We start from the raw sequence: 12971 nt of genomic DNA, 5'->3' as shown, positions 1-12971 counted from the left end.
CTCCTGGCTCCTGGCTTCAGGATCGGCCCAGCTCTGGCAATTGTGGCCATTTGGAGAGTGATCCAGCAGATGGAAGATCTTTCTCTCTCTGCCTCTGCCTCTCTGTAGCTCTACCTTTCAAATAAATAAATAAATCTTTTTTAAAAAAAAGACTAGAAATTCTATGATTCTAAAAATTAGATTTTGGCCAGGGCCAGGCAACAAAGATAAGTAGGTATTCAGATTTTAGTTTTCACTTTAATCTTTCTATACTTAAACTTTTTTACCAGAAAAATAATTGCACTTAACATATGTTTTACATTTATATACATACATTTACACATATGAATGAATGCACACAAATAGAAGTGCTACCTTTCTTTCTTATTTTTAATTTGAGAAAAAGAAAGGAGAGAGTTCCCATCTACTGATTCACTACCCAAATATGCTTGTAACAGCTTGTGCTGAACTGGGCTCAGAAACCAGAAGCCAGGAATTCAATCTAGGTCTCCCCCATGGTGTCAGGGACCCAACTCCTTGGGCCATCACCTACTGCCTCCCAGGGTCTACATTAGCAGGAAATTAGAATCTCCAATTTTACTTCTATACTTATACCCGAATCTCGCTGTATCATAATTTTTGTGTGTGTGATGGGTATATATTTCCAATCAATTGTGAACCTTCAGAGACTGGAATACAATTTAATTCATCCCGACTTGGGCATTGCACATTTTTCAGCATAAATCAAGCATTTGAGAGTTGTTCTCCAAATAAATAACAAATAAATGGGTTTGTGCAGGTCATTTCTCCTCAACCACTCCTTTCCTGAATATGCCTATCTTATAGGGTCTTTTCATTGCTGAGATAAAGCAAAACCTAATAAGTGAACTTACATTCGGAAGTACTCACTCCCTAACTATACCCTGGATCCTGCCAAAAATATCTCGGAGCTATGCTCTCTGGTTCCGTTTTTCTACTTTCTTATCTAAGCTGTCTAGCAATGACTCAGAAACTCTTCCTGTGAAGTCAGGCTATCAGAAACAGAGATGAGAGGGGAAGAGGTCAGCATCTCTCCTAATCGCAATTCACGACTTTGTCGAGCCCGAGAGTGAGGACCAGAGAGAACTCGGGGGACTCCAGCCTGGTGCTGAAGCCTTCTGCTGCTGTCTTGTCTTTAGGTAAGAAAAGCTGTCCGCCTAAGGACTCTGCCTCGCCGGCGTCACTTATTAGCTTCCATTTCCTTCTGTTCCTTCTCCACCTTTTCTTTTGTCTTTTCCTCGTATCTACCTTTCTCTCTCTACATATTCCATATTCTATTTTTTTGCTTTTCATTCTATAATAATGAATTATTATGTCCTTATTTCCCCCTCTTTAAATTAGCTGTTTCTCCATCTGACCTTTAATTTCAGCTTTCGCTATTGGCTTTGTTTTTTCAATTGACTCCTTGCCTTTTTATGTTTTTTCCTCATTTGCTTTCCCTCTTTTCATCTGCTTTCTTTTACTCATTCCTATTGCTCTTGACTTTGTCGTTTTGTCATCAGAATTTGGTTAGGTATATGGTTTTCTTTCCTTATCATAGTTGAATTTTAGATTCAGGATTTGATTTTTTTTAATTACTGCTAGTCCATTCAGTGTTGAAAATCTAAAATATAAAAATCCTGTTAATTTTAAACACAGTGGAATTTTTCAGCTAAAGAACTTGGATGAATGTAAAAAGTAACTTGGTTCTGAAGGACTTTTAAGCACTGACTCAAATGCATATACTCATAGTTTTAGTTCAAGATAATGATACAAGGCAAATTTAAAACATTTGTAACCAATGTGTATTATTTTAACTATGTATGTATTTCAATTCTTTTTTGCACCAAAATAAATTTCTCTCTCTCCCTCTCCCTCTCCCTCTCTCTCCCCTTTCTTTTTAATTTATTGAAGAGACAGACAGGGGGAGGGAGGGCTCCCATCCCCTTGTTCTCTCCCTAAATCCCAAGAGGAGTGGGTCAAGACCAGAGCCAGGAGCCAAGAATTCCATCCAGTCCTATGTGGGCAGTGGGAACCCATTACTTGAGATATCACTGTCCCCTCTCGGGGTCTGCATTATCAAGATCTGGAATCAGGAGCTGGAATTGGGTACAGAACCCAGATGCTCCAATATGGAAAGCTGGCGTTCTAATTTTAGTACATGTGCTGCCGAAGCGAGCATGGAAAGCTGATGTTCTAACTGGTGACTTAACCACTGGGCCAAACAGCTGTCCCTAAAACTATCATTTTTTAAAAAATTTTATTTATTTATTTGAAAATCACAGTTACAAGCCGGCGCCGCAGCTCACTAGGCTAATCCTCCACCTTGTGGCACCGGCACACTGGGTTCTAGTCCCGGTCGGGGTGCTGGATTCTGTCCCGGTTGTTCCTCTTCCAGGCCAGCCCTCTGCTGTGGCCAGGGAGTGCAGTGGAGGATGGCCCAAGTGCTTGGGCCCTGCACCCCATGGGAGACCAGGAGAAGCACCTGGCTCCTGCCTTTGGATCAGTGCGGTGCGCCGGCCACGGCAGCCATTGGAGGGTGAACCAACGGGAAAGGAAGACCTTTCTCTCTGTGTCTCTCTCTCACTGTCCACTCTGCCTGTCAAAAAATAAAAATAAATAAATAAATAAAAGAAAATCACAGTTACAGAGAGGGAGACAGAGGGAGGGAGGGAGGGAGGGAAAGAGAGAGAAAGAGAGAGAGAGAGAGAGAGAGAGAGTCTTCTATCCGTTGGTTCATACCCCAAATGACTGCAATAGCCATGACTGGGCCAGACCAAAGCCAAGAGTCAGGAGCTTCATCTGGTTCTGCCATGTAGGTAGCAGAGGTCCAGGCATTTGAGCCATCTTCCGCTGCTTTTTCCAGTCACATTAGCAGGTAGCTGGATCAGAAGTGGAACAGCTAGGACACAAACCAGAGTCCATATGGAATGCCGACATCACAGGATCAGCTTTACCTGCTATGCCACAAAGCTGATCCTCTATGTTTTTAAAAATGTTTGTTTTATTTGAGAGAGCAAGAAAGAGCTAGAGACAGAGAAAAACAGAAAAAGAACTCCCATATGCTGATTTACTTCCCAAATGCCTGCAATAGCTGTGGCTAAGCCAAGTCAAAACAGGAGCCAGGAACTCAATCTAGATCTCCCATTTGGGTGGTAGGTACTTAACTACCTAACCCATCACCTGCTGCTTCCTAGGGTGTACATTAGCAGGAAGCTGGATCAGAAGCAGAGGAGACAAGACTGAAACCCAGGCAATCCAGTATGGGATACAAGCAATCCAAGTAGCATCTTAACTGCTGGGCCAAATGCCTGCCCCAATTTATCTTTTATTTAATTTTATTTTTTTAAGATTTATTTTATTTATTTGAAAGAGTTACACAGAGAAGGAGAGGCAGAGAGAGAGAGAGTCTTCCATCCACTGGTTCACTCCCCAGTTGGCCACAACAGCAGGAGCTGCGCTGATCTGAAACCAGGAGCCAGGAACTGCTTCCTCCAAGTCTTTCCACGGGGGTGCAGGGTCCCAAGGACTTGGGCCATCTTCTACTGCTTTCCCAGGCCATAGCAGAGAGCTGGATCAGAAGTAGAGCAGCCAGGACTTGAACCAGCGCCCATATGGGATGCTGGCACTGCAGGTGGCAGCTTTACCTACTGTGCCACAGCGCTGGCCCCAATTTATCTTTTAATTCCATTTCTCCATGAACTTTTTGAAGTACCTTCTTAAGTGATATTTAAAATACAGCTCATGCCAGATAATTCAGTTTCTGTTATTTGGATTTTTTCCCTTTTTAGCTCTTGTAACTTCAATTTGTGCGGTCCTTTCCCTTTTGTTAGCAATTCTAAAGGTTTTTCAGTTATTTGATTCTTTTCAGTTAAAAAAATACATTGGCCTTTGAATCTGGGATCTGGGAAGTCCCCTGGTTGTGACTATGTGAAAGTCACCTAATCTACTGAGTTTCAATGTCAAAAAGCTACAAAATAAAAGTAGAAAGATGGAACAATGATAGCTAACTTTCCTTTCAGAGAATTCTATGAATTCTATCTTTTGCACAATATTTTATGTTGTAAGTGTGGGGGCAATGGGTCATGTAGTTGACAGGATTAACATGGAAGGAAGAGACCCTGCTAGGACTTGAGTGTTTGAGTAGATAGAACCACAGAAAAGGAAATGAGAATTGCTTCTCCTTTTTCATTTTGTTGACACATTACTTTAACTTCTGCTAACAATATAAGGCCTTGTGACAACATTTGCTTAACTCAACAGAACTACTTCCAAGTCACAAAAATATTTTGGGCTTATACAAAAACAAACAGAAAATGCCAATATAGCCAATAAAAATTGGAGCTTAAAAACCAAAAGGAAGTTAAAAGGAACAGCATAGGTACCAGGAAGCACCCCAGGTAAGAACTGAATGATTAAAAATTAAATTTTAAATTTAATTGAAAAAGAAAAGAGATCAACTCCCAAGATAAGCATCCATCCATTCATGTAATCTCTTTTTAAAATGATTTATTTTGTTTTTATTTGAAAGGCAGAGTTACAGAGAGATCTTCTATCCACTGATTCACTCCCCCCAGTGGTCGCATTGGCCAGGGCTGGGCTGAACTGGCACCCATATGGGACGCCAGCACTGCAGGTGGCAGCTTTACCTGCTACACCACAGCGCTGGCCCCATTCATGTAATCTTTAAGCGTCACATCCTGTAAGGCACTCTGCTAAACCCTCTGGGATAACCGTCTATGAACAAGACTCATCTTTTTTTTAAATATTTATTTATTTATTTAGTAGGCAGAGTTACAGACAGAGAGAGGTAGAGACAGGGAGGTCTTCCATCTGCTGGTTCACTCCCCAAATGCCCATAATGGCCAGAGCTGAGCCGATCTGAAGCCAGGAGCTTCTTCCAGATCTCTCCCTTGGGTGCAGAGGTCCAAGCACTAAGGCCATCTTCTACTACTTTCCCAGGCCATCAGCAGGGAGCTGGATAAGAAGTGGAGCAGCCAGGAATTGAACCACTGCCTACATGGGATGCTGGCACTTCAGGTGGAGGCTTAACATATTACACCACAGCATCGGCCCTTAAGACTCATTTTCATAAACATCTGACTTAAGGCCAGAATGATAAATAAAAGAGCTACAATAATAATTATAAGACAAAATGTGCCATTGAAAATATTAAAAAAAAAAGTTCAACCACACTCACATAACATTAAGAGGTGAAGAATTAATTTCTGATTAGAATTATAAGGCTATTTCAACAAAGATACAATATTGGAACTGGATCTTGAATAATGGGTAGAATTTTAACAGGTCTATAAGAGGTTTAGGTGAAGGTAATAATTTCACATAAAAGTAAACAACATTAGCCAAGGAATAGAAAACAGCACTGTTTTGCAATAGTAAGTTGTTCTGGAAACTGAAGTACGTTGATGGAAGTGTTCAGGATTAAAGGAGGGTATTATCACAAGGGCCAAGAGAAGAGAAGGGTAAGGGGTCAGTGTATCCAATAATACATAAGATGTTGTTAGGCTGGCGCCGCAGCTCAATAGGCTAATCCTCCGCCTTGCAGTGCCAGCACACCGGGTTCTAGTCCCGGTCGGGGCGCCGGATTCTGTCCCGATTGCCCCTCTTCCAGGCCAGCTCTCTGCTGTGGCCTAGGAGTGCAGTGGAGGATGGCCCAAGTGCTTGGGCCCTACACCCCATGGGAGACCAGGGTAAGTACCTGGCTCCTGCCATCGGATCAGCGCAGTGCGCCGGCCACAGCAGCCATTGGAGGGTGATCCAACAGCAAAAGGAAGACCTTTCTCTCTGTGTCTCTCTCTCACTGTCCACTCTGCCTGAAAAAAAAAAAAATGTTGTCGAGGATAAAAGCAGAGAGATGTTTGGATTTGCTTTTCAGAGGCAACTCCAGCAGAATGATGAGAGCAGAAGCCAAATTACAAAGGATTATGAAGTGGGGAGCCCCAAATCTAGTCAATATCCTTGAAGAAGAAAAACCATGTCAGGGACTGGTGCTGTGCTGAAGAGGGTAAGCCACTGCTTGCAGAGCTGGCATTCTATAGCGGGTTGAGTCTTGGCTGCTCTGCTTCCAGTCCAGCTTCCTGCTAATGAGGCCAAGAAGCAGCAGATGAAGTCCCAAATCCTTGAGCTCTTGCCACCAACATAGGAGACCCAGATGGAGTTCCAGGCTCCTGGCTCCATCCTGGTCCAGCCCAGGTTGTTGTCATTTGGGGAATGAACCAGCAGATGGAAGATCCCTTACTGTGTGTTGCTCCGCATTTCATATAAATAAATAATTTTAAAAAATAAAATAAAGAGATATAACACACTGAATCAAAGTATGGTCCAGATTGGATATCAGTGTGGGCAAACCAGCTATAAAAGATATTTTGGGGGACAACTGTAAAATAATCAGATAAATGTTAGTTATTCCCTATGATACAATCTTACTGAATGAGAAAATCCAGTGGAAAATAGTCTTTGCCCTCAGAGAAATGAAAATACAAAAGGTTAAAATTTTGCATGTTATTTTAAGGTGCTGATGAGGCTCCCTAAAGCCATTTCAGAACCTCAGGTTGGAGACCTGAAGTGTGGAAGCTTCTGTTTGTTTACTCACTTAGCTTATTTGTTTCTTTTCTTTTAATTTATTTGAAAGGCAGAGATATAGTGAAAGAAGGAGAGACAAGGAGATATTCTGTCCACTGGTTCACTCCCCAAATGGTCACAACAGCTGGGGCTGGGCCAGGCCAAAGTCAGGAGCTTATAACTCCATCTGGGTCTCCCACATGAGTGGCAGGATCCCAAGCACTTGGGCCATCCTCTGCTGCCTTCCCAGGAACATGAGCAGGAAACTGGATCAGAAGTGGAGCAGCAGGGATTCCACCCAGTACCCATATGGGATGCTGGTATTTTGGGCAGTAGCTTAACTTGCTGCGCCAAATCGCTGATTTCATGTTTATTTTCTTTTTAAAGATGTATGTATGTATGCATTTGAAAGATAAAGTGACAGCAGGAGGAGAGAGATTCCCCAAATGGCTGCAACAGCCAGGGTTGGGCCAGACCAAAACCAGGACCCAAGAATCCGTCCAGCTCTCCTATGTGAGTGGCAGGGACTCACGTACTTGAGCCATCATCTGCTGCTTCCCAGCACATTAGCAGAGAGCTGGATCAGCAGTGGAACAGGCTACATTTGAACCGGTGGGCCGATATGGGACTTGGGGGTCCCAAGTAGCAGGCTAACCAGTTGTACCACAACACTTGCCCTACTGTCTCTTTTTTAAAAAATTATTTAATTTGAAATGTGAGGAGGAAGCACTCCCATCTGCTGGTTCACTCTGACAAATGCCCAGCGCTGGTGCTGGACCGGGACCAAAGCTCAGTCAGGAACGCATTCCACCTTTCCCACACGAGTGGCCAAAACCCGAATAGCTGAGCCATCACCGCTGCCTCCCAGTAGCTTCATTAGCGGAAGCTGGAATCAGGAGCCAAAACATAGAACCCCGGTACTCCTATGTGGAATGCAGGTGTCTTTTTTTTTTTTTTTTTTTTTCAGGCAGAGTGGACAGTGAGAGAGAGAGAGAGACAGAGAGAAAGATCTTCCTTTGCCGTTGGTTCACCCTCCAATGGCCGCTGCAGCTGGCGCACCGAGCTGATCCGAAGCCAGAAGCCAGGTGCTTCTCCTGGTCTCCCATGGGGTGCAGGGCCCAAGCACTTGGGCCATCCTCCACTGCACTCCTAGGCCACAGCAGAGAGCTGGACAGGAAAAGGAGTGACCGGGACAGAATCCAGCGCCCCGACTGGGACTAGAACCCGGTGTGCCGGCGCCACAGGCAGAGAATTAGCCTATTGAGGCGTGGTGCCGGCCACAGGTGTCTTAACTACTGGGCTAAACCCCTGCTCTTGTTTAGTAGGGGCCATTGCATGAGGAAAAGAACCAATGAAAATATGGAAGATTGAAAATACAAGAAAAAGAGAAATTCACACTGATACATTTTATGGACTTCTAAATAAGGTTATCTTTATTTATTTATTTATTTATTTTTATTTGACAGGTAGAGTTATAGACAGTGAGAGAGACAGAGAGAAAGGTCTTCCTTCCATTGGTTCACTCCCCAAATGGCACTATGGCTGGTGCTGCGCCAATCCAAAGCCAGGAGCCAGGTGCTTCCTCCTGGTCTCCCACGCGGGTGCAGGGCCAAGCACCTGGGCCATCCTCCACTGCCTTCCCGGACCACAGCAGAGAGCTGGACTGGAAGAGGAGCAACCGAGACTAGAACCCGGTGCCCATATGGGATGCCAGCGCCACAGGCAGAGGATTAACCAATTGAGCCACGGCGCCAGCCCCCAAGGTTATCATTTTGATAGACACTTAAATCTATCCAAACAGATCTTACAAATTTTGATTGCATTTTAGTTTATTATTTTTCACATTATTTGAAATGGAGAGAGAAAGAGGAGACAGAGAAAGAGATCTTCCATCCTCTGGTTCACTTCTCAAATGCCCACAACATCCAAGACCAGGCCATGTTGAAGTCAGGAGCTCAGAATTCAACCCAGATCTCCCACAGAAGTGGCAGGGACCCAAGTACTTGAGCCATCACTTGCTGCCTCCCAAGGTGAACCCTGGCAGGAAACTGGATGAGAAAGAGAGAAGCCAGGACCTCTGACATAGGATGCAGGTATCTCAAGCGACAATTTAACTGCTGTGCCAAATGCATGCTCCCCAAATTGTCTAACAAAGAATGTTTCTGTGTGTTCCAGTGTGAGGCCAAGAAATGCAAACTAAAACAGTGTGCAGGCTCTCTGCCTTTGTGTTTCCCCATCACCCATGTGACGGTTAGACGTCTAGGAATACGCATTTTTTAAAAGCTATTGTTAGTGTTAACATTTCTTTTTATCTTCTTGCAGCAGATTAGCCATGGAATCTTTCTCCGCTGAGACCAATTCCACTGAATTATTCTCACAGCCTTTGGATAACCCCCTCATGATTCTCTCTATGGTCCTTCTCAGCCTCACTTTTTTATTAGGGCTGCCAGGAAATGGACTGGTGTTATGGGTGGCTGGCCTGAAGATGCAGCGGACGGTGACCACGGTTTGGTTTCTCCATCTCACAGTGGCAGACTTTATCTGTTGCCTCTCCTTGCCCCTCTCCCTGGCTCACTTGGTTCTCAACGGATACTGGCCCTATGGCTGGTTCCTTTGCAAGCTCATCCCCTCCGTCGTTATCCTCAACATGTTTGCCAGCGTCTTCCTGCTCACAGCCATTAGCCTGGACCGCTGTCTCGTGGTCTTCAAGCCAATCTGGTGCCAGAATCATCGCACTGTCAAGACAGCCTTGACTATCTGTGGGTGCATCTGGGTGATGGCCTTTATAATGTGCATTCCTGTGTTTGTGTACCGGGAAACGTTCACCTTACATGGCCATGAAATGTGTGGCTACAATTTTGATCTCTACAGCTCACTAGATTATTCAGACTTCCCCTTTGATCTCGATTTCCTGGAAAACGGGTCTTTTTACAACTCCATTGTTCAGCTGCCAGGAGACATGGATATTGGGTTAGATCCTTCCTCTATCCAAACAGATGAGCAACTGTGGACAGCAACCATGGACCTCCATTCTCAAACATTTCAAGGACCTTTGAGAGACTCATTCCCCACAAGATTATCTCATCAACCTCCACGTGATAATTTATTCAAGCCTACCAGTGTCATTCCACCTACAGTTCCCAATGGGTTTCCCACTGAAGAGCACGGAACTAACCCACTGGATCATTCTGGTGCTTTCCTGCCTACTGACTTAGAACTTCTTCCTAGTACTTCTGGACATTCTTTATATGCATCTGAACTATCGCAAGATCTCCAGTATGATTATTTAGATCAATATAAACATGTCAGTCAACCCCTGCTGGTAATAACCTTCACAAGGTTAGTGATCGGTTTCCTACTGCCCTTTGTCATCATGGTGACCTGTTATACTTTCATTGCCTGCAGAATGAAGCAGGGTCGCTTTGCTAAGTCAGGGAGCAAAACCATTCGCTTGGCCATGGTGGTGGTGACTGTGTTTTTTGTCTGCTGGGCTCCATATCACATGGTTGGAGTCCTGTTATTGTTTTTTGATTCAGAAACTCCCTTTGGGGAAACACTGGTGGCCTGGGACCATCTATCCATTGCTTTAGCATCTGCCAATAGTTGCTTCAATCCCTTCCTTTATGCCCTCTTGGGGAAAGATTTCAGGAAGAAAGCAAGGCAGTCCTTGCAGGGCATTCTGGAGGTGGCCTTCAACGAGGAGCTCACACACTCCACCAGCTATACCCGAAACAAGGCCTTTTCAGAAAGGAGCACCATCAGCACAACTGTGTGAAAATCTGGAGCAGAGGTTCTGACCTAGCGGGAGACATTCCCCACAAGATTATCTCGTCAACCTCCACGTGATAATTTATTTAAGCCTACCAGCATCGTTCCACCTGCAGGATGAGGGACATGGTGGACAGAAGAATGTGGAAACCTTCAGTCGAGTATGGTCTCCAAGTATGGTCCTGGACCACTGCCCTCAGCATCACCCGGAAAGTTGTTAGAAATGCAAATTCGCAAGCCCTATCACAGACCTGTCGAATCAGAATCTCTAGGGGATGGGGCCTGGTGGGGGTTTTAACAGGCTTTCATGTTTCTGATTAACACATAATCTGAGAAGCATTTCTACCTCAAACTAAGCCATGTGAGAGAAATGAAAATCAAATCTGTTTTTTAATATTTCCATCATTACATTTTTTCCTTAATATCATCTAAACCCCCTTCTAGATTAAATTTAAAGCAGCAGGGGATGGTCCAAATGCTTGGGCCCTTGCTGTCTCTGTGGATGGAGTTCCTGCCTCCTGATTTCAGGCTGGTCCAGAGCTGGCTGTTGCCATTTTGAGAATGATCCAGCAGATGGACAATCTCTCTCTCTCTCTCTGTCTCTATCACTCTGCTTTCAAATAAATAAATCTTCTTAGAATACCACCAAAAAATTTTAATTATTAGAAGTATCTTTCGGGGCCAGTGCCGTGGCATGGTAGGTTAATTCTCTGCCTGTGGCACTGGCATCCCATAGGGGTGCCAGTTCTAGTCCTGGCTGCCCCTCTTCCAATCCAGCTCTCTGCTATGGCCTGGGAAAGCAGTGGAAGATGGCCCAAGTGCTTGGATCCCTGCACCCATGTGGGAGACCAGAAAGAAGCTCCTGGCTCCTGGCTTCGAATCAGTGCAGCTCCAGCTGTTGCAGCCACCTGAGGAGTGAACCAATGGAAGGAAGACCTTTCTCTCTCTCTCCCTCTAACTGTCTATAACTCTTCCTCTCAAATAAATAAATAAAATCTTAAAAAAAAAAAAGAAGTATCTTTCATGCCAAAATTACCAGATGTATCTTTTGGGTTTTAAAATTAATAATCTTTACATTTACCAAAGTAATATATGTGCATAGTTTAAAAATAATTCAAGGCTGATAGTGAAATATAAAAGACCACCTATTCAGTTCTGCCCAGACAACCCTTGTGACAATTTTAGTTCTTCTGCTATTTGCCATGTTTCTAAGTCATGTGCTTCTGTAGATATGATGACTTCTTGCTTTGAAAGGTAAAGATGTTTATTCAAATCCCCATATTTTTGTGTATGTACCACAACAGTCATAATTAACCATATTTTGTCTATGACCACACATTTTTCTTCCAATTCCCACACATGACAACCATTTATATAGGTTTCTTTCTATCCTATTTTTTTTTTAAAATTACCCAGCTTTCAGTAACTTTTCATTTTTCTCTATGTATAAACTTTATGTATTAAACCCCTGAAACACCAGGTGTACATGTACCACAATATACCCTCATCCAAGCTAAAATCAATGATTTAATCCAAGAAATAGAAAATGACTGTGGTTTAGTCTTGCAAGACATTATTTGTACAGCAGTTGAAGTGAGGGGTCTAGACTAGATTTGTTATAAAATACAACACATAGAAATTTCAAATCACTAGGAATTTTTTTGGGTGTGAGGCAATAATGTCTGACACATTTTCAATGCTACTTTGCCAATTTAATTTGCTTAGATGTTCAATGTGAATAAATGTGTTTTTCTCATGGTTCCCTGCAAGGCTCATTGATTCACAGATCCTTTTAATCGTTTGACACTCAGAATATGTCCCAATCTCAAAATATGGAGAAAATAAATCTCAGAGACAATAAACTTGTTATAATAAGAATCAGTCAGGATCTGGAAATCCCAACGCATTCCCTAAGACTCAGCGTGTAAATTCTGAACTCTTAGGGCTAGCGTATAGGATGTTAGGGATATTAGGATGAATAAACTTGGCATGGTTATAAGGACTTAATGCACAATGAGTAATTGCATTTCCTTTTGAGAGTGCCATTTACTTTGGAAATGTACTCTGAAGAAATTCCTACAGTTTAGGATCCCCACAGTAGAAGATGGTCCAAATCCTTGGGCCCCAGCACCCACGTGGCAGACTTGCAAGAAGCTCCTGGCTCCTGGCTTTGGACTGGCACAGCTCCAGCCATAATGACTATTTGGAGAGTGAACCAGTAGAATGGAAGATCTCTCTCTCTCTCTCTCTCTCTCTCTCTACCTCTCTTATACTGCCTTTCAAATAAATAAATAAATCTTAAAAAAAAAAAAAAAAGCATACCTTTTAACTCTTTCCCATGCATCTTACAAAAACGTCTGGGAGTTGGTGTTTGGCTCAGCAGTGAAGACATCACGTGGGGTGTTTGCATCCCATCTCAGAGTGCCCGGTCCAAGTCTCAGCTCCTCTTCCAATTCCAGCTTCCTGCTAATGCAAACCCTGAAAGGCAGCAGGTGAGCCCTCAGCGTGGTTGAGTCCCTGCCACCCACACAGGGACATTCAGATTGAGTTCCAGGCTCCTGGATTTGGCCTGGCCCAGCCCTGGCTATTTGTGGGCATTTGGGGAGAGAACCAGAAGATGTGAG

The 12971-nt window shown here is 43.7% G+C and overlaps 1 protein-coding gene across 1 annotated transcript; it reads left to right on the top strand.

Annotated features, from left to right (window-relative positions):
* The first annotated feature begins 986 nt into the window (after positions 1–986).
* On the top strand, positions 987–12346 carry C3AR1 (complement C3a receptor 1). The gene is made up of 2 exons (XM_008259785.5): positions 987–1157; positions 8902–12346. Exon 2 carries the CDS (start codon positions 8912–8914, stop codon positions 10352–10354), a length of 1443 nt encoding a protein of 480 aa, XP_008258007.3. The 5' UTR covers positions 987–1157; positions 8902–8911; the 3' UTR covers positions 10355–12346.
* Positions 12347–12971: the final 625 nt, after the last annotated feature.

This window comes from Oryctolagus cuniculus, chromosome 9, assembly GCF_051225735.1.
Source record: "Oryctolagus cuniculus isolate XC-2025 breed Fujian yellow rabbit chromosome 9, ASM5122573v1, whole genome shotgun sequence".
Lineage (NCBI taxonomy): Eukaryota > Metazoa > Chordata > Mammalia > Lagomorpha > Leporidae > Oryctolagus > Oryctolagus cuniculus.
Note: the sequence above shows the minus strand (reverse complement) of the source record. Positions and strands in the feature narration are given on the sequence as shown.